A 23046-nucleotide genomic window follows, 5' to 3' on the forward strand; every position below is an offset into this window, starting at 1 on the left:
CTAGAAGCTGGGAGCGCGTGCGTGTGTGTAAGCCATTTTCAGTTTCAGCCTAACAAATTGCTGCAGGAGGTGCGTTGCGGTGCCATTCTTTTCAAGGGATCCCAAATGCACCTCCTGATCGCCCGCACTGGAACGTGTGGTACTGCAATGCCCTGCGTTCCAGTGCAATTTCAAAAAATGTGCATACCATGTTATTCTAAGGTAAACCTTATGTCTGTAACGCTGCATTTATGTATTTTATTTTAAATAAATGACTATTATTTTATCCGAATAATCGATCAAAGTTAATAATCGGCTAACTAATTATGAAAATAATTGTTAGCTGCGGCCCTAATAGGGATCATCACTTCACTCACAATGAATGCTGGAACTTTTTGTGAAGTCACACAGTGAGGACCAGGAATACGATATGCATGAGATGTTTACACACAGCCAGAAAAACATGATGCTACTGTGTAGACACTGGAACTTATGAGGCTCACAAGACTACTGTCCACATGCAAGCACCTTTGTCATGGAAGTAATGTTGGTCCTAGTTGATAGTTAAACAAAGCAGCAGCCTTCTGCAGAGAAAGGAAGCTAAAGCACTGTGATGGGAATTACATCGATATTATAAAGTTAAATATCTGCAGGTGTTACATATTACATATGAAACCTGCAAGCAATATCAGTAAATATATGTGAAGATGGATCCACTTTGATCATTACAAATACAAATTTAACAGGAACACAATCCGTTTGTAATTTACTCTCACTAATTATTTAATTTCTATTTTAAAGATCAACCACGATCGTTTAGAACTGTAAAAAAAAAAAAAAAAGAAAATCTGATGGACTCCTTGAGCTGAGAACTGGAGGTGACCGTTTTAAACTTTTGCTGCTCACATTTAGTTCAATTTCAAGTTTATCAACATTTAGATATCAAATGAGATAGCTACATAATGGTACACTAGACCCAACGGGGCAGTATACAACAACTAGGGATGCACCGATATATCGGCCGAAAATTGCACTTTTGGCATAATGCCGAAAGTGCCATTTTCTTGCCGATACAGCAGCGCATACCTGGTTTCTTTTCTCCCCGCTAGGCGCTGCTCTGTTTCCCAGCAGGGAGGAGAGAAAGTGTGATAGCAGGCCAAGCGCTGTGAGAGGAGAGCGCTGTGAGCGGCCGGCGTCTCCTCCCACACCGCTCAGCCTCCTATCACAGTCCGGCAGAGCGGTGTAAGGGCGGAGACAGGACGCGCTGTCACAGGAGGCTGAGCACTCCTCCCTACACCACTCGCTCAGCCTCCTGTGACAGCGTGTCAGAGAGGAGAGCGTTACAAACACTCAGCGATCAGTGATCGCTGAGTGTTTGTAGATAATTGAGGACATGGTATGGTTACTATATCCTCAATTATGAATGAATGGGAGTGAGCTACATCACCTCCTGTTCATCCATAGTTGTAGTTATAGTAAGTATACCATGTCCTCCTGTTATCAATGAACAGGATTCCTGTTCATTGGAGAACACAGGACTCTGTGTTCTCAATCTCTTTTTCTATTTTAAAAGGGAAATACCAGGGGTCTGGTTAGACCCCTAAAATTTCCCTGAAGCCCCTAAAAGTAAAGTAAAAAATTTAGTTAAAAATGAATATATAAAAATCATAAAAAAATAAAAAAAGTTTAAATTTTTTTTTAAATATTTAAAACATTTGAAAAAAATTTAAATAAAAAACATTTTCGGTTTTAAAATGTCCATTTCGGTGCACGTCTAACAACAGTAATAATCTGAATGCTAGATGGCTATAAATAAAAAGTGAAGCAATGACAAGGCAAAATAGTAATTCCACATCAAATACACTGAAAAACTGAGGCAGGTATAGAGAAAATGCTAATTTAAAATAAAATTGCCACTGGATGTTACGAGGTAATCTTTATGTTTAATGATACATTTTGCCTTAGGTAAAGCTGCCCAGACAAACAAACTGGGCTGCCTAATTCAACTGAGCATTAAAGGTGGCCATACACTTTACAACCATCGCAAGACCTTAGTCTTGCGATGGTTGTAAAGTAATTAAAAAAACGTACGATCTGCCCATCTTGGACAGGCAGATCGTACTCTCGATCATCGCAAGCCCCACCCCCTAAGGGGCGGGCTTCCGATGTCCGCAATGCTGAACGGGCAGTGTGCGCACACCGGCCCGTTCGGCATTTGTCTCCCGAGCACCGTTCAAACCTGACGAAAATCGTACAATTTCCCGCGATTCTCGTACGAGAATCGAGCAGTGTATGGGCACCTTTAGATGTGGGAGCAAGATTTTGGCTGTTGATAAAGACTGCCATACAGTGCCTTGCAAAAGTATGCATTTCCCTTGGACCGTTTCCTGTTTTATTGAATTACGACCTGGAATTAAAATGGATTTTGTGGGGGTTTGTAACATGTGATGTGCACAGCATACCTACCACTTTGTAGGTGCAAAATACATTTTATAGTGACACAGTCAAAACAAGACAACACCGCCCCCCCCGACCCCCAGAAATAAGTATTCACCCCTTTGCTATGAAACTCCTCGAGAAAATGTGGACCAACCAATTCACTTCCCTGAAGTCCCAGAAATAATTGATAAAAGGTCCACCTGTGTGCAATGGAAATGTCACATAATGCCAGACTAAAAACACCTAATCTGAAAGGCCTCTCAGTCTACAACGCCACTATGCAAGTAATATTACACCCAAGGAGCTCTCCCAGGAGGTCAAGATAAAGTTGTGAAGAGCTGTGTTATATTATGTTTCACTTGTTGGGTAATAAAAAGTCCCAAACTCTGAACATCCCATGAAGCACCATTAAATCCATCATAACATGGAAACAATATGACACCACTATAAACCTGACAAGAGAAGGCAGTCCCCCAAAACTTAGAGGGGGCAAGAAGGGCATGACATCAGAGATGCAACATAAATCCCAAAGAGAACACTAAAAGGAGCTGCAGAGATGGGATTATCTGTCCATAGGGCCACTTTAGCTGTACACTTCACAGAGTGGGGCTTTATGGCAAAATGGGCAGAAAAAAGTCATTGCCAAAAGAAAAATAATAAATAGGAGTAGACGTTTGGTGTTTGGCAAACAGCATGTTGCAGACGCCCCAAACACATGGAAGAAGGTTCTCTGGTCAGTTGAGACTATAATGTGAGCTTTCCTGCCATCTTGGGAAGCGCTATGTGTGGCATTAACCCAACACTTCACCCTAAGGGGCTTGTTTACACCACGTCCTAAACAGATATGGATCAGATCTGCAAAGGTGGTGTGTTTTTGATGCATTCTGGTGCTTTTTTGGGGGGCTTAAAATGGGCTTTTAGGTGCAGGCCAGTGCGTTTACATGTGGTTTGGTGCGTTCCAGACCAGAACCCAAAAAAGTGCATGTAGCATTTTTTTCCTTGCAACGAAACATACTGCATTGGTGTGAACAGAGCCCAGAAATAGCAGAGGAATCCATTAGGATGCATTTCAGGTGCGAGCAAAAAATGCTCCGGTCCGGACATGCTGTGAACAAGCCCTCAGAACACGATTCCCACAGTGAAGCATGGTGGTGGCAGCATCAGGCTGTTAGGTTGCTGTCCATCAACAGGCACTGGAAAAAAAAAAATCACCAGCAAGGGCCACCCCTAGGCGGTCTTGTATTTTCAACTGAGCATTAAAGTATAGAATTTTGGCGGTGAATGCTTAAGGGTTTCTAAAACCTCAGCTTTTTTGCAAACAGTTAAAAAAAAAACAAAACAAAAACAAAAAAAAAACCCACCACTTTAACAGAGGTTTAAACTTACCTGTGTCTTCCCCACGCTCACCCGTCCGAAAATGTAAAAATTCTCGGGCGGCCGCAAATGATCTTGGTTTGGGCGCACATGTGCAGTTCACATTTTTGTCCGGGACGCGAGGAGGGACGCAAGGTAAGTCTATGGACACGTTCACCCGCATGTAGACACTGTGGGCAAGGAAAATGCCAGCAAGCCCAGAGGAGTCAGCGCTGGATCGGACACCCGCCGCAGAAGAAGATCGGATTAAGAGAAATCCTTTAAGGTAAGTGCTTACATTAACGTTGGGGTGAGGGAAAAAAAAAGTTGCCTTTAATGTCACTTTAACCCCTTCATGACTGAGGCCCTTTTTTCAATTTTTGCACCCATGTTATAACTCAAGATTTTGTTTCTTTTGTCTTTATTTCTGTCACAATAAAAATGACTTGAACCTACAGTGGTAGGCATGTTGTGTATTGAATTGTATCACATGATACAAAACAATAAAACACCAAGGTGCTTCTAGATCTTTAACCCTTTGTTAGGACAGACATTGTTCAAATCTAGTTTACAACTGACAAGACTAGGGCTGCAACAACTAATCGACATAATCGATTATAATCGATTATTGAAAAAGTTGTCAACTTTTTCAATAATCGATTAATCGGCTTCCGATCAGTTGGCCCTGTTCACGGCTCCACACACGCTGCACCTCCTCCCCAAATCACGCTCACCGCTGCCAGACCCGCATCCACGCTTTACACGACGCACCTATCTCAGGCAGACCCTATCTCAGAAGCAAGTTGCTGGAAGACTGCTCAGGTAAGCCTGCACTTTCCCACACATGGTGCTCTATAATGTATTGCAGGGATTTGTAGTCCTCTATAGCTGATGGTACATTGTGCTGTATATTATACATAGGAATACAAATCCCAGCAATACATCATACACTGTATGTATAATGTATTGCTGGGATTTGTTGTACTCTTCTATAGTTGGTGATATTCTGCACTGCGCTGTGTAGAGGACTAAAAATCCCAGCAATAATACATTATACAGCGTCATGCGGAATTCCACCAGCTATAGAGGAGTACAACAAATCCCAGCAATAGTACATTATACAGTGGTGCAATGCCGGATACCACCAGCTATAGAGGACTACAAAACCCAGCAACAGTACATTATACAGCGCAATGCAGAATACCACCAGCTATAATGTACTGTTGCTGGGATTTGTTGTATTCCTCTATAGCTGGTGGTATTCTGCATTGTGCTGTATAATGTATTATAGCTGGGATTTGTAGTCCTCTATAGCCGGTGCCATTCTGCATTCATTGCTGTATAATTTTACACTTTCCATTTCACTATATTGCACACCACACTATTTGTTTTCTTTTTTACTTCCACCACTCGAAGCTTGCTCCTGTGATGGACTGCAATCTCAATACAAACTAGTAGTCCCATCACTGGAGCCATGTTTTAAAATGTATTTTATTGTTTATCCGATTAACCGATTAATCGAACTCAATAATCGGCCAACTAATCGATTTTGAAAATAATCGTTAGCTGCAGCTCTAGACAAGACCTGTCAGCACAGTACAGACAGGGCCTGATTCCAGACAAGGCCATTGCCTCGGGGCAGCACAGCTTGTCAGGGATCCCGGGTGCAGGACGGAGTGTGAACCGATGGTGGCTGGCTCGGCCCCTCTACTATGACAGTGGTGCAGGAAACCAGTGCTTTGTTATGGCTTGTCAGCTGGGAGCCTGATACCGGGCCATGGGCGCTCCGCTTTGAAGTTGGATGTTCCTATCTGATGTGTGTCCATCCTCTCTGCCTCTGTGAAAGCTCTCCCCTCCCCTGTCCTAGAGATGGGACTTACTCACTTACAGGTTCCTCCAGAGCTGCTATACCCGAGGTCCACACAGCGAGGCTGCCTGCCATTAACCCCTCCATCATCACAGGCTACCGTACCCTCTTCTCCACCACAGAATGCCTATTAACCTATTACCACAGACGGTCTTACCTTCTCCTCCACCACAGAATATCTGCCATTACCCTCTTCATTACCACAGGCTGCCTAAAATCCTCCAACACCAGAGGCTACCTGCCATTAACCCCTCCATAACCAGAGCCTGCCTGCAAATAACCCCTCCATAACCAGAGCCTGCCTGCCATTAACCCCTCCATAACCAGAGCCTGCCTGCCATTAACCCCTCCATAACCAGAGGATGCCTGCCATTAACCTCACCATAACCAGAGGATGCCTGCCATTAACCCCTCCATATCTAGAGCCTGCCTGCAAATAACCCCTCCATAACCACAAGCTGCCTGCGATTAACCCCTCCATATTTAGAGGCTGCATGATGCCTTAACATAGCTGCCTAATGGCAACATACAGGCACAGAATACTTTATGTACACAAGCTGCTTCAACATTAACCCCTCCATAACCAGAGCCTGCCTGCCATTAACCCCTCCATAACCAGAGCCTGCCTGCCATTAACCCCTCCATAACCAGAGGATGCCTGCCATTAACCTCACCATAACCAGAGGATGCCTGCCATTAACCCCTCCATATCTAGAGCCTGCCTGCAAATAACCCCTCCATAACCACAAGCTGCCTGCGATTAACCCCTCCATATTTAGAGGCTGCATGATGCCTTAACATAGCTGCCTAATGGCAACATACAGGCACAGAATACTTTATGTACACAAGCTGCTTCATCACAGCCCAGGATAACATACCTACAGGCTGACTTATCACATACTGGAGAAACCCATGCTGCCCTCAGGGCCGGATTCCCTTAAAGGCCACTGTGGCCATAGCCTCAGGGCGGCAGGGAGTAGAGGGGTTGCACGCTTGTCAGTCTATTAAATTGATTCCACCAAATCTCTATCACCTCCGATTAAGGATCTCAACGCCGCAGGTACAGCACGGTCAGCGAGAGGGGCTCCCACCCGACAGTGCCGCCCCTCCACTTCCCGCTCCAACGTTGCACGGAAACATCAGCATCCCCCAGCAGAAGCATAGGGTCGGCACTGCCACAACCCCAAACAGTGCAACACCTCCCCACCACACCCAAACCACCCCACCACCCCCCCCCCCCCTCCCCCCCAAATGACAGCAACATGCCCGCAGCACCAAAATCCTCAACAACCACAGATTTGGCGGGGAGGGGGGCGCATTGGAGAACCTGGTCTTGGGGCAACAAAGAAAGTAAATCCGGCCCCGAGTACAGACCGTGTTTATTTAAGTTAACATTAACCTGCCCGGCCCTCCTCGCATTCCTGAGCATTCTTTCAGACTAGAGCATGTGTTATGTACGCAGCAATGGCGAATGAGCAACATGTAAGAAATATATAATAGTGTATTCCAACGTTTGCAGCCAAATTGGGATGAAACACCCAAGTTCCAACATATTGAGAACCCACAGCACTCGCATAAGTATTGGAATCAAAAGACTGCAGAGGAGGCCATGAAAACTATGGATAACATGAAAGAGGAGACAGATATTAAAGTCATAATAATTACACTTTATCTCCACCTAAAATGGGCAGTTCTCTATACCATGGTAGTTACAGTCAGGTTTTCATCGCTTATACCGTTCCACAGATTGATGAACACTGCAAATTGTTTAAATGCATCCAATGAACGGTTTGACAGACCCAGCAAGCACCTCAGTAATTGGGAGTCAATAATTGAGATCCTCTGGGCATCTGGAAACTGAGGATCAAAACAGTAAAAACTACACAAAGCAATCTGCATATATTGATTCATCCAGGAAGAACAAAAGACTACACACTTTAACAGTGTTACATGCTTGACAGTATTGCATTTTAAAGAATGGATTAATCTTAGCATATATAACTTAAGATCAACAAAATTAAACTGCCGTACCTGAAGGTGCTCCTTTGCTGGCTATGGATCCAGGCATTCCTTGCTCCCGTTGCATCTGTGCAGGAGCTCCTTGCGCATTTTTGTCCCACAAGCTAACATTCTTGTAATTGTAATGGTTAGGATCCCCCCAAGCAGCTGTACCATCATCAATGTCCATTTTACGGTTGGCGGATGACTGTGATGGTTCCTCCCAGCCACTTGGTTCTTCATCCTTGGACACTGCTGGTGTAGGGCCACCCTTCCAACCAGGGGTAGGTGGCTGCCTACCATTTCCAGGAGGTGGAGGAGCTTGTGAACCCCAGGAGCCCGAAGATGGAGCAGACTGTGTAGCTTCTTGCTGCTTATTCCAATTAACTGGAGCCCTGGCTGTGTCCCCCCAGTTACCTCCTCCTTGGGACCTTTTATTCTCTTCCCAGCCAGTTCGAGATGCTGAGTTTGAGTTAGCCCCATTACTCCAAGAGCCAACTTCATTCTGTCCCACATCCCCCCAGCCAGAGGAAGCTTTGTTTCCTGAGCCATCCCAGCCCCCAGGGCCTTTAGCAGGCTCTATGTCCTCACTGTTGCTTCCCCCCCATCCATTTTTTCCAGCAGACCATCCACTCCCAGGCGCAGGCTGCCGAGAACCCCATCCCTGCTCAGAACTTGCACCATTATCATTGTTCCATCCAGGAGCTGGCTTTTCATCCTGTCGTCCTCCAACTCCACCCCCATTACTTCCACCCCCATTACTTCCACCTCCATTACTTCCACCCCCTCCCCAACTAGTCGAGCTATTTTTATAGTCATTCCAGCCAGTTGCTTTGGTGTCCTTCCATTCCTGAACAGATGGAACAGGGGCAGATTCTCCCCAACCAGATTTGTTTTGATTGCTTTGGCTGGGGGCATCCCCCCAGCCCCCTGAGCTCTTTGCTTGTGATGTGTTTTCCCATCCTTCAGTCCCGCGGTCTGCTTTGCCTTCAGATCGAGTTGTCGCTTCTTCACTCTCCCATGCTGCATCCTGCTTTATCTGGGTTTGCCCCCAGCCTGAGTTGGAGAGTACTCGGGGATCTAAGTCTGTTCGATTTAGCAGGGACTGCAAAACAGCTTGGCTGTCTGGGAGAGCAGTCCTATGTGGGCGTCGACTGCCAGAGTTCAGGCTGTCTCCACTGCCCCCAGCCTTAGGATTGCTTCCAGTGCTTTGTCCCCCTGCCTCACTTCCTGCAGAGCTGGGGGCCCGGCCCCAGCAGGACGCTGATGATGCGCTGCCCTGGTTTTCCGATAGTGAGTGGCCCTTCTGATTGTCCCATGCTCCAGTGCTAGAATTTCCTTGGTTCGACCCACTCCATTCTCCAACTTTTAAGTCCTCATGGCCAGATGGCTGCTTCCATTCTCCCTGAGACACCCCTCCAGCCATCATTTTGTTCCCTTCACCCCATTTCGATTCACTGGGATCTGTTTGTGGGCCATATCCCCAAGAACCATTTCCACCACTTTTGCTGTCCCAAGATTCTCCCCTTGACCCATTGGGCCTATGAGATGAAGACACCTTCCTTGCGTCCTCCCTCTCTCGTCCATTATTTCCGGAACTGCTGATCCCACAGTTGGCATCTCCTGGGACAGACTGGCCCCTAGTTGGCCCCCAAGAAGCCACCCCTCCATTTTTTCTATCTCCAGTGCTTTGAGCAGAGGGATCAGAACCCCGGCAAGCATCCCCTGACCCTGCCCCAAAGGCTGTTCCCTTGTTCTCAAGGGGGTTTGAAGTATTTGAGTTCGTAGAGTTAGTGTTTCCATTTTTTGGTCCGTCAGTGTGGTGGGTTGTGGCCGGCTCCCTGCCCGAAGCTGCAAAACCGGCACCCGCATTTTCCATCTTTGACTGCTGCTCCCGAGAGGTCGGACCTGTAGAGCCAAGTTGTGCGCTGGAGAAGCTGCCTTCTGACTCTGGGTTCCCTTTCCTGCTGGCCTCCTGAACCAGGGCCGGCCAGGCAGCTGGATTTGTATTTGGGTTAAAGTTATTGAAACCAGAGGCAGGTCCCGTTCTCTCAGAACCACCCATGCCCCTCCAGTTTCCCAGTCTATTAACTCCCTCTGTAGCAGGGTTGGAAGACGGGACGGGCTTAGCCTTGGGGTCAGCTTTCCATACCCCCGGGATACATTCGTTGCCAGGCTGCTGTTGTTGGCCCTGGCCCCCCCTTCCTTTGTGGTTAGTGGCGCTTCCTTGTAGGGGTCCCTTCTCCGAGGCTGGGTTCGAGGCACTGTTGTTGTCTGTGGCGTTGTCAGAAGGGGGCTCTGCGTCCACACCCGCTATGCAAGGCCATTCTTCCATGTCAGACCCGTCTACAATCACTTTGTCCCAGGTGTGGGGAGGGTTTGTGGTAGGGCCACTGCTGGAGGGGGCTCCTGCACCCCAAGTGGAATTTGCATAATTTGAAGTAGCAGCTGCCCCTGACGATGTATCTGAAATGTGAAGAAAAAACTAATCAGTCAAGAGACAATGTATTATTTAGGTTTCAATAAATTAAAATATTTCCTTAAAGGAGAACTATGAGGGGAGTGCTTTTCACTCATCCTCTTAGTTCTTGCCAACCTGTGACAATGAAACTGTCACAGGTCGGCTCAGTAGATCGGGAGGTGAGCGAACACATACCGGCGTTCGCTCACTTCTCGATCCTGTCACGGCAGAGAGCCGTGCCAGGGGGGGGGCTGGATTCCCCCCCTCCCCGCTCCGATCCTCCAGCGCTGACTGGCGGAACGGACAGGGGAGGGGGCGGGTATAGCTGGCTCTGCCTCTAGATAGGCAGAGCCAGCTGTCACTCACGCAGCTGAGAGAATCCAGACATAATTGTTGGGATCCGTTTCTGCTGCACATCTCAGTTTACCGTGAGCTGTGGCCTGCGGTATACTGAGCTTAGGGTGACGGGAGGGCGCTAATTTGTGTCCTCCCGTTACCCTTAGAACTATGGGGAAAAGCCCTAATCCCATAGTTCTCCTTTAAAGCATATCTTGCAATAGTAACAAACTAAGCATACACACCTAAATTAATGCTATATTGCTATTAGAATTTACTGCACACATTATTGTAACACAGTATCCAAAAAAGTATTAAGAATGTTAACTGCTATCTAAAGCATTTAAAGCTAAAAAAAAAACGGGGGAAAATGATACTTTACACACAGGATTAAGCAATAAGGACTAAAAACAAAAACAACTTATGCTCCTTACAAACAGCAGCTCAGCAACACACAACAAATTGAACAAAGGGGCAAAACTTGGGAGACTTTGCAAATGAAGGGAAGACACAGTATAGAAGATTAAAATGTGCTTTGTGCCTCGGTCTCTATATGAGCAAAAGTGATCTTTTGACACCATGATGTAGAAGAAAAGGCCATACAGATACTGCATATTGTACACCTGAATTTTACCATGACAATGGAGCAGTATCAGAGTTAATAAGATTTATATTGAAAAGTATGTGCTGGTAAGGTTTGTGGGCAAATCAACACTAAGTATTTTTCATGACTGTTGGTCAGTCTGCATATGACCTGGGGTGCAGGATTCTTATCGTCTGACGCCCGGGACAAGCAGTTCCGGGCAGGTATTTTTTTTTGCTACCTTTATCCCTGCTGCGGGTAAGCAGGGCTAAATGTAGAGTAGGGGAGCCGGCACTCCTTTTGTAAAAGTGATCTTGACAGCAGTACAGCCGCCCAGATCACTAGTAGCAGCCTGTTTGCCGCCACGCTCCCTGCCATGGTTTTCGGGGTCCCCCAGCAAATGGCATCAGGATGGAGAACGGGGAGCATTCTGGAAAACGTCCGTTCTTCGATCTGCTCTGTGTGAACAGTGAGACAGAAGCGCTGTACTCACAGCGTCTTCTGTCTCAGCCCAGGCTGCAGAGGAGATCCAGCACAATGCTGTGCTCAACTTTCTGTATTGTCACCGCCAAACGCCATCGCATAGGGGCTTGTTAGCCCCGTGTGATAGCAAAAAGGTTACATGGAAAAAAAAAAGTAAAAACAAATTATTAAATTAATAAAAGTTAAAGCCGCCCCACCATCTGCATGTGAATAAAATGCATGCATAGGGCATTGTGTGCGCGCGCTGAGTGATGACCACATTACACGGTGTGCCTTACTGTGGTAGCCGGGAAGGAGAACTCTCGGACATGCACAATGTGCATTAAAGGGTAAATTCACTTTCACAAGTAATTTGGGAAAATGGAATTACCCGCTCAAATTTGGCTCCCTCTCCCCCCTGCTATAGTTACCTTTCAGTGAATGGTCCTCCCCTCTGCCGGTACGGGTGTACTATTCGTACCCCGTACTGCTGTCCTGTGCCACTCTGCACTATGGATTTTGAATTTTGCTCGCAAATTGCGAGTACTCATTGGTCTGCACAGTCACTTGACCATGCTGACCAATGAGAACTGCTTCTTTGCACAGCTAAATATGGTTTTGGTTAAAATTATTTTTTGCATCACATAAAGTAGATTGTCATGAGGGACAAGTAGATTGGGCCCTCGCTTTAGTCTTTGGACAAAAAAAAATCCACACCCCTGTAATGCTAGATATACTATGTCCAGATGGCTGTTGGGGATGCTAAAAACCTTAGCTGAACTCATGCCAGATACTATTGGCAGATCTGATTTTCTGAGCGCTACTGCTGTGAGTTTCCGGAGCTCATACAGTGAAGAAGAGTTGCTTGTTCTCCCCCTTCATCCACTGATAAGATGTCTTGTATTCTTTTCACAGAATGCAAGGCATTCTTTGATTGGGCAAAGGCAGAATAGGGGTGAATGAATAGGAGAGCCCCCTGTCCTTCTGTTCTGTGAAAAGAATCCTATTTAAATCCCAATTAAATCTTGTGGAGGATTTGAAACAGACAGTTCATACAAGGAAACCCAACCCCTTCAACAAAATTTGCTGGGAGGAATGGTCAACGTCAGGGATGAGTTAATGTTGGAGACTGGGGGGCAGGTGCGCAAACCAAAGCTATTTCTGCTAATGGGGGTAATACCCGCTTCTGAAGCCAAAGGTCTACTTACTTTTCCCACATTACATCTATTGATATTTTTGTTGAATGAATGTTTAAAAAGGTACATTTTCCTTATGTTGTTTTCATGTGTTTTTCCTTTATCTGTAGATACAGTTTAAATAAAGATCTAATGTTTGTCTGTTCAAATATGTTAACATTTTTTTCCATGGGATGTCCTTGCTTTTTCCTATGACTGTATACATGAAATCATCTGTGAAGTTGATCTATTAATGTAGCACAAATGTAACATCTAATTGAATTACAGTTCATGTCATCTTGTTAGTGAAGTGGTGAAGGGTTTATAAATAAAAGTGCATATGCATCTGCACACAATCATTCAATAATTACAATTCACGAGCCTCATGATCAGACTGATATTGATTTGGGTATCTAACTGAAGGATTAAAGCTAAGTTTGTGGACATACATAAGAAGTCTGCAGATGTCTGGAGTGAAGTCTTGCACACTTCAAGGCTTACCCCTCAAGAGGCCTCAATTTGTACAAGAGATTCTTCCAGCCTGAAAAGCTATTCCAGAACATCGTGTACACTGCTTGCTTCCTGCAGAAAGGAACCTTTGTGTTTTGCAGAAATCCTGACACACACACACAGAACTAGTACTACTTAATACCTAACTTGATGCTTAAAAGAAGAACTATGGGGGTCAGTGTTTTTCCCCATAGTTCTCCTTAGGGTAACGGGAGGACACAAACTAGCGTCCTCCCGTTACCCTAAGCTCAGTATACCACGAGCTGTAGCGAGACGCCGCAGCCGGAGTGGATCCCGACGTAGATGACGGGATCCGCCCAGCTGCGTGAGTGACAGCTGGCTTTGCCTATCTAGAGGCAGAGCCAGCTGTACCCGCCCCCTCCCCCGTCCGTTCCGCCAGTCAGTGCTGGCAGATCGGAGCGGGAGAGGGGAATCCAGCCCTCCCCCTGTCACGGCAGAGTTACGATTGTTCACTAATCTCTAACGCTGGACACACACCTTACAACCATCGCAAGACACTTGTCTTGCGATGGTTGTAAGGTAATTAAAAAAACGTACGATCTGCCTATCTTGAGGGGCGGGCTTTCCGATGACCGCAATGCTGAGCGGGCCGTGTGCGCTTGCGCACACCGGCCCGTTCGGCTTTTACCTTACGAACATGCGACACACCCGCTGACAATCGTACGATTCTCGGCGGGTTTTCTAACATGTTCCTAAGATAAAAGTCGTGCGACCTTCCAGTAGCAGAGGTCGCACAGCTCCCACACACCTTACGATAATCGTACGATCGCGGGATTTCCCGCGATTATCATACTATTATCCTAAGGTGTGTGGCCACCTTAAGGCTTATAACACTACAAAAGATATCTGCAGAGGGCATCTCTTACAGGAAAATAAAACTACTACTAATAAAATATCTATTCTACATTTCTTTAAGATCACATGATAAAGATGATGAATATTTTGTTTATGTAATTAACTAAAAATTTACATATATATTGTAGGTTACTGTGTACTATTTGTAATTAGAAATATTTATGTGTATATTATTTTGGTTAATCTTTGATGTCTGTATATAAGGAACCCTTTCCCCATCTCTATGTTTAAAGCAACATTAAACCTTCGTTTTTTTTTTAATGGTGGCCAGACTTATTAAAAAAAACAAACAGAAGGGGTTAAGGCACCCGTACTTGCACTGTCACGGATGTGCCCGCACCTAGTTGTGTGCATCCACAGACAGACACACAGACAGCGTGCGGCCAGCCATGCCTCCACTCTTGCAGACATTACATTACTGCAAGCAGAAGGAGCCTATGGCTCCTCTGCTCTCATTACCCTACCCCGCAACCAGGAAGTTCGGGGAAACCAGAGCATCTTCCCAGTCACAACAGAGGAGGTGTGTGTGTGTGTGTGTAGGGCTGTAGCTACCATGGGGCGAGTGAGGCACCTTTGCCAAGGTGAGCACAGGACGCCATTGGCAACAGAGGCGCCAGGCAGCCAACACAGCTGCGGCTCAGCAGAGAGAAGAAGAGCGGCACCGGCTCCAGCTTCTCCTCGGATCCCCGTTTCTCTCCCCCACCTGTATGGGCAGTGGACACGCGAGGGGGGGGGGGGGGGGGGGCACAATTTTCTGGAGGGGGCACAATTTTCTGTTCTTGCCTCAGGCGCAAAAGGAGCTAGCTACGGGTGCGTGCGTGCGAATACTACTTTAAGCCAATACAGGTGAAACAAGTCACAAGGGTGGGGACTGCAGCATGTACTCTGTCTCGCTAAACATGGATTTAACCACTTGAAGTCCGCGGTGTTAAACCCCCTTTCTGGCCAGGCAATTTTTCAGTATTTAGCGTGCGGTACTTTGACTGACATTTATTCCGTCATGCAACGCTGTACTGAAATAATTTTTATAACCTTTTTTGGGGACAGATAGAGCTTTCTTTTGGTGGTATTTAATCACCACTGGGGTTTTTTTATTTTTCACTATATTAAAGAAAAATCACAGAAAATTAAAAAAACAAAGCCCTTTCCCCTATATTCCATTCTGAAACATTTATTATTACCAAATTCTTTGGTAAAATATAAAAGGTGGGGTCACGTCGGGTAAAAAGACACCAAACATGTCAAGCCTTAAACCTCAAAAAACTACATTACCCAAAATTGACCATAGATGACGCTTTAAAAGCTGTTACCGCTCATCAGTTTAGTGTCATCAGGTGATTGATGGCCCTAAAATTATTGCTCACTCCGACGTTCGCGGCGATATGTAACGTGTGTAGTGCAATTGTCGTTTTCCCGCTCTGACGCATATTTACGTTTATATGTGCGTAAATGTGGGGGGTGGGGTACTTAAACATTTTTGGCTTTTTTTTTAAACTTTATATACAGGGCTTGAAAAATTTGGCGCTGTCTCACCAGTCAGTCAAAAATTTCAACCAAAAGAAACTGATGAAGCAAATCGCAACATACAACCGATCGGCAGGCTATAGAGCCGCTGATCGGTTGTATGTGAAACAGGCGGTAACGGCTGTAAAGAATGAGCGAGTTTTTTCTGCCCGGGTGCGCGCAGGGAAAAAATGCTGTCTGATGACGGCAACCCGCCCATGTGAGTCTGCGGTTAAACAGGTAGCCAACATTTTTTTGTTAATAAAAATTTGGATAAAATGAATGTATATATAGTTTAATAACCTTTATACAATTGAAATCAAAGCATTTCATATTCTGTATCACTGAAGGAATTGCATTTGAGATAGAGATTATAGAGGTGGGTAGCTCCTTAAAAGGTTTTGTTATAGGGTCCCATTACACATTTAAAAAACCTGCAGTCTTGAACCGCTTTTGCTGCCACCGATATAATAACTGCATCAATGGGAGTAGCAACATGTAGACATATTTACAGCTGCAATAGCAGCAGTCAATTTGTGCACTTTTTAAGAGCAGACTATAGGCTATATTGGAGAATTGATCCAACTGCCTGAGGGCTTATGTGTGTAATTTCCCCCCTCCTTTCCCAGCCGAACATCCCCTCTCTTTAGTCGCTCGGCTCACCTGCTTCTCCTAGGTGCCTGGGAATGAAAAGAGAGACACCAGGATAGCCAACATCTGTTCCTCCATCTCTTAAGTGACGTATGAACCTGCAAGTGCTCAGCTGTCAGTTCCCAGACAGAAGAACTGTGTTAAGCAGCTGATCAAGTACACTGTGCATAAAGCACACACATGTATGTAAACAGCAAAATGTACAACATGGTGCGTATTGCCACGCACGCCAGAAAGAGGAAAAATTCTAGGGCCATAATTTATAACCAACTCTAAGCTGATGACCTATGAAGGCATTTAAAGTATTGTAGTTTGTCACCATGTTTAAAACCTCCCCTCTCCCCTTTAGAGCATATGCCCCATCATTAATCTTTCTTCTTTTACCTCGTTTCTGTAGAGGGAAACTGCCTTTATTACACCGTCTGACAGGCTTGTAAAATTCTTGCAGTGGCAGCTGTTGGAAAAAGTGATCAGCAAAGCACCCTAGGTCAGTTTCTACTTATGTAAACCCACTTTCAGAACTACATCTCCCAAGAGTCGTTTCCCTACACAGTTTTTGGGCAAGCAATGCAGCAGCGTTGTTTTGCTGGGACAGAAATTTATGCATGTAGAGAAAGAAAGAGGGCTGGGGATAAGCAAAGTTCTTTAGTCCAGCAGAGAAAACATAGGCAGGGCTGACTATGCTTCTTGGAATATTATTGCAGCAGAGGCAGTGTTGAGGCATGAAGAATTGTGCATATATTGCAGAGATTTACAGCATTTTTTTTTTATTTTGTCCAGAAAATAGAATTTTTGGTTGTACACTGTCCAAAAAATAATTTCAATGAGTTTAATGAGGGAAATGGCTCCTATTAGTCCCGTGGGTATATACAGCCATTTAAAAGAAGCGAACGCTAGTTGCATTGAATTAAAAAACACACCTTAGGGGCCAGCATTATCTAGTTGCTAAACACCAGCAATGCCAGAAATGCTCCATGATAAGCAAAAATCCAACGACAAAGCAACAGGCTCAACACGCGGCGCAGGGACTGTTCCCCCAATGAACCCAGAGAGAAGAATTTTAAATGAGTACAAATATTCTATTTTCTCAGTAGTTCATCAAACACAGCTTCTATTCATTAGACATGTAGGATGTTTACAACCAGTGCCTTCTAAATGGCAGGAACCACCAAAAGCAACAGCACACAACATGGCGAGCCCTTATCCCAAGGGGATCACACTGCTGTCTGCACCCTTGTGCTCAAACCTGGCAACAGCCAATATAGCCACATTAGGTTGAGACCTACTCCCAAAAAGATCACATTGTCGCTTGCAGCCAAAGATGGCATCAGCCAATACAGCCACATAACAAGATAGTTTATGGATCAATGGTCAAGCTGCTGCCTTACAGATTTGGGACACTGAGGTCTAATGACGAAATGCCCAAAAAGTAAACACTGCTCCAGTGGAATAAGCAGAAACGAAGAACTAGAAATGGAAGACAAGGCAGGAAGCCCTACGCATGGACCATACTTCACAGCAAAGACCTACGTTATGGTCTGAGATCCAACAACAACTACTGAGATCCAACAAACCCAACTAAGCTTGAACCACTTAGGGTGCATCAGTGCAGGACAAAAGGGCCAAAAGCACATTAAGGTGAAAAAAGATACCAATTTAAACAGAAAAAGCAAAGTTCTAAAAAAACACATCTTTGTGAAACACTAAAAAAAACTGCAGGGAAATCTGCAGAATAGGGCCAACAATCAGAAATTCTCCTAGGCCGATGTAATGGCGACCAGGAAGGCCATCTTACGAGACAAGAGTTTAAGGGGAAATCTCATTAATAGTCAAATAGAAATTTCTCTAGGAACCTCCAGAACAAAAAGATAAGATCCTACAGTGGCAAGACATCAGAAGGAAATAATTTTGTAGCACCGTACTGGATATCCACCATGTCAAGGCAAGCATTGACTTGCTCAACAAACGGATGGGGAGATCTGGGGATAGAACCCGTTTGTTCCACACTGGCCTGGGAGTGAAACTCAGCATAGGAACAACCTCCATGGAGGCCATCATCAGGCCCAAACCTTTCATGGAAAAGCGAATGGTCACACACTATCAGGACTGTAGGGTCTGCATGTGAGAGTCAATATTTATGGTCTATAATACCCATATTTTCAGGGGCAAAAATGCACTAATTATTGTCCAATTTTTTTGCTAAAATATAAAAGATGAGGTTGCGTCAAGTAAATCAAAAGGTAGGAAGAATCCACTTATGAAGTTACTGCGAAGAATGCTCCTTACATTGGTGGCCAGTGGGAAGAATTCCCTTACATTGTTGGTCAATGGGAAGAAAGCTCCTTACAATGGGGGTCAGTGGTAAGAATGTTTCTTACAATTAGGGTCAGGGGGAAAAATGCTCGTTAAAGTTGTGTTGAAGTCAAAAGTTTAAGCAATTTAAAATGCTGATTGAATCGCAATGGATTCAGCCCCTTGATGTTTAAAAGTTTGTTTCCTGCAGAATCAGCTGGTCCCCTGAGCACTGGCCCTGATATCCGGTTTTAGAGAGGTTCCTTCCTCTTGCAGGGTCCTGTGAAGCCATCCTTGTGTGTGCCTTAGTAATACCCTCATCAATGTACCCCAGAATCCAACGGGTGCTGGAACAATTGGTGGATGGCGCCACAGTATACAATCAGAAAATATGTTGTCCACACACCATTCTGCTTCAGAATATCATCTTTATTCGTATAACTTTTGGACACTTTGCCTGACGAAGGGGCCCTGTGAGGCTTACCAATAAATATATTACGGGCGGAATGGTGCATGGACAACATATCTTCTAAACAGAAAGCTGTGCGTGTCTCTGCAAAACACACAGGAACAGCAAGCCAGACCACCCCCCGATTTCCCTGCCTCCCTTCTAAAAGCTAGTAAATGAACAGCTGCTGGAGACTGCACTGTCCTTTGTAATCCTGCACTGGACAGGAAGTTCAGGAAAGCTGAGCTGAGAGAACTGGAGAAGCTGTTAGGAAACATGGTGACTAAGTGCTTGGGCAAACATTTAAGGAAATATTTTGCTAGGCACTATATATTTGTTTCAGCTGGATTATTGAAAATATTTAGGCGTTTAATACTACTTGAAAATGGGGGACGGTGAGAAAAATGCACCTTACACTGGTGGTCAGTGGGAAGAACTGCTTTTAACATTCATGGTCAGTGGAAATGTTTTCCCTTTTCTTCCTCCATTTTGTTTCCCTTCATTTTCCTTTGCCCCCCATCACTTCCTTCCCCTTTCCTCCAACTCCAATTCCTTACTTTACGCTGCCCCTATTCTTATTCCCTTTCCTCTTCCTCCCTCTTTTTTTTTTCCTTTTGAGACACTTGGCATGTCTTAAAGCAGTCCAATAGAGGGGGGCAACAGTAATAACACACAGCATAGTGCAGCACAGAAATAGCTACTTGCTTTCTGATCACCTCATTAAAGCCCATCTAAAAAAGGCAAGAGGGATAAGAGACCAGTCATTCTTCTGACTTAATCTTCTGTGTTTAAGTGTTAGAGTATTACTCAAGGCAGGGCATTTTTTACGTTAATGCATTCTCTGCATTAAAGTAAAAAAACGCCCAGTACCTTACTGTGTCTCCCGTTCCCCCCACACTTACAGGTCACTGCCGCCGGTTCCCGAAGGGATCCTCTGTCCGAACTTCCTGGTTTGCCGGGGAGTAGATTGAGGTCAGAGCAGCCATAGGCTCCTTCTGCCATCAATCAACCTGCCGCAGACCTGTGTGCGTCTACAAACGCACACAGCCACATGCGGGCTCGGACAGTAGTGGGCACACACGAGTGCCTCTACCACAGCTGCTTAGCTGATGGCTCCACCTGTGCAGTGGGCCCCAATAGAGAACGAGGAACGGAACATTTTTAATTTAAAACAAACAAACAAAAAAAAGTTTCAAAAAGGTATGGGCCTCCTCTTATTAAATTTTTTTTTTTAAATGAAGCTTTAATATCACTTTAAGCTATTGAGTCTGTACACAGTCTTTTCAAGAGCAAAAGTTAGTCTGGTAAACATGTTAAAATGAGCTTAGAGCTTTAGCTGCTGACTGGAAACACAAATATTGATATATAAACACATGTATAAACATACCTGTTGCAGTTCCGCTTTCCCCCGACAGCAGTGTTCCTGTCCCTGGCTGTGCGTTGCCTGGGCCTGCCCCTGGTGCAGTGGAGGAGGGTGGAGTCCCTGCTCCTCCCCCCAACAGCATACAGGATGCTGGAGGGGGCTGCCCACGCTTCAGTAACACTTTGTGGTCCTGCTGGCAGCGGAATCGCGGTGGCACCTCCCGAGGCATGTAGCGGGCGGTGCTGGGCGGTTGTCCGTTCGACACTGCCACCCTTTTGGCATTGTTGCCACCATTGACTGGTGGCGAGGGGGAACTGCCAGGTAGGCTGGCGGCCGTCGCTTGGCTTGAGCTTGGTTTCGTCACTTCGGGCACTTTGGTTTTTTGTTCTGTGACCTACAAGAAAACAAAAACTCTGATAAACTGACAAAGCCAATTGGAAAATTCCTGCTGACGTACAGCAACAATGCTGCCATTCAACAAGTCAAACAACTAGCAAATAAAGGGTTTAAAACAACCACAAGTTAAGTCAAATTGTGTGGGGTCATGGAAATGCATTTAATGCTTTCAGATTTCTATGTGCAGAATGCTGGATGGTCGGTTCTAGTGTCACAAGGTCAACACATCCCTATGTGCTCACATTTACTCTGAAACATGGATTTAAAAGAGTGACACACAGAGGAATGAGCTACTACATAGCACACTGACTGTGAGGCTATTGCTTTTTCAACAGAGCTGCAGACACATAAATGGGGACATAACCAAAAATGTTTCCCAATTGGCCAATTCTGAAATATTCCCACGTGAAAAAAAAAAGCAGGTGATTTTGTATATCGGTAGTATGTGATCAGACGCAGCCATTATCCACCATTCACTAAACTTTTAAGTCCACTAGTAAGGTCCAAGCGAGTGATCTTCAGGAATGGGGAGCACCAATATAGCTAGATACGTCTCTGTTTTGTCCACAAAGATTAACAGAAAATTGGGCAAAATGGATTTTGACAGACAAATCATTAATATGCATGCCACGAACAAGACAAATGTTGTAACACGTGACCTGTCTGTGCATGGACAAACCTGTCATTGGGATATACCAGTCACCTCTAGAATGTGCTGAAATAAAAGCTAAGAAAAAACATACCGGCATCAATTGTTCCAGCACAACAGAGCCTTTTTTTCCAACGTTATCCATACAAAATGAATGAAATTCCAAACAGACAACCTGGAAAAAATGTCAGGGAACACAAGCACCACCTAGAAAAATCGGTAATTTCTTGGTGCCAGATAAAGGGCTGTGTATGAAGAAATTGTCATTTTTAAGCCAGAACGCTTAAAGGAATGCCAACGTCACATTCATGACTTTAAAGCCGGACTCCAAGGAAAATAATTATGAACCCCTACAGTGGGGTTACTTCTGCACTGCAAGGCGTTAACTGATCATTTTGGTCTGGGGAGGAAAATAACAAAGCTATACTCGCCCAATCCTCGGAGCTAGCCATCTGTGACAGCATTCCCTCCAGCCTGTCTCCTTCTATGCTGCAGTAATGCAATGTCCTTCAGAATCCTCACGTTCTATACACTGTGGGGGGAATTTATCAAAACTGGAGCAAACAGAATCTGGAGCAGTTGACCAGGACGACCAATCAGCTCCTCTCATCAGTTTGCTCAGGTAAGATTTGAAAATGAGAGAGAGATGCTGATTGGCTGCAGTGCAAATCTGCTCCAGATTTTTCTGGTCCAGTTTTGATAAATCCCCCCTCCCTGTGTACAGAGCATGATGATTTACGAGACCTTAGACTGCTGCAGAGGAGGTGACTGTAAAACTTTCATTTCCTCCCTAGACACAAACCAGCACCTAACCCTTGCACTGCGGGGGTAGCCCCACTCTAAGGGATAATAATTTTCCCTGGAATTCTTCTTTAACTATAAAAAAAAGAGCATAAATCACAGGCTCAAAACACAGTATTAGTATAACTGAGATATGTTTTCTGTCAAAATGTGTGTGTATCCCCAGCCCATCCGAGTAGCTGCAGCTTCTGGTTTATATTATTTCTGACTCTCCATAACAGTCAGCAGAAGGGGGGGGGGGAAATATCAGCTCCCTCCTGATTGGATAACTGCATTTCCCATGCTTCCTTGTACAGCTTTTCAGTCTGTGTTCAAGTGAAAGAACTCATACCGAGGCACCCTTTACACATGCATGCTTCAGGAAGGGAGCTGGCCACTGAATTTTGTAGGCTGTAGCTGTGCAGTCTGCTAATCTCTTGATTACATTTTATCAGCCCTGCTTATGGAACAGTAATCGAGCAATTGATCAGCAGGACTGCATAACTAAAGCCTGCACCATCTACTGACTAGCAGGGAGCATCATGCCTGTCTAAAGGGATGCTGGGGATGTGCTCTTTCACTAGGTCTCATCACTACACTTGTAGTCCCTGCTCACTGTGCTTCTGTTTTCTGTGAGAAAACAAATGGAGATATTAGGAAGTCAGGATTAAATGTGGACACAAGCATCCAGGAGATCAACGTAACTACCTTCTATTCCAACATATTTATGGGGACGAAATGGGCACAGAATATAAAAGATACATGGTGAAATATGTTAAAAATATGTTAAAGGAGAACTATGGAGTGAGTGCTTTTCACTCACCTCATAGTTCTAGCCGACCTGTGACAATGAGACTGTCACAGGTCGGCTCAGTAGATCGGGAGGTGAGGGAACACATACCGGGTTCGCTCACCTCTCTATCCT

General features: G+C 45.1%; 1 protein-coding gene across 1 annotated transcript in view; it reads right to left on the reverse strand.

Annotated features, from left to right (window-relative positions):
- TNRC6B (trinucleotide repeat containing 6B) overlaps positions 1-23046 on the reverse strand; it is a 132041-nt gene that overhangs the window by 44210 nt on the left and 64785 nt on the right. Inside the window, exons 5-7 of the mRNA XM_018565764.1 lie at positions 20321-20690; positions 8420-10102; positions 7670-8362 (exon numbers count right to left, since the gene is read on the reverse strand). Of these exons, the coding sequence (XP_018421266.1) occupies positions 7670-8362; positions 8420-10102; positions 20321-20690 (2746 nt within the window). The remainder of the gene's footprint in view (positions 1-7669; positions 8363-8419; positions 10103-20320; positions 20691-23046) is intronic.

This window comes from Nanorana parkeri, unplaced genomic scaffold (genome assembly GCF_000935625.1).
Source record: "Nanorana parkeri isolate BGI_ZX_2015 unplaced genomic scaffold, ASM93562v1 scaffold885, whole genome shotgun sequence".
NCBI classification, from domain to species: Eukaryota; Metazoa; Chordata; class Amphibia; order Anura; family Dicroglossidae; genus Nanorana; species Nanorana parkeri.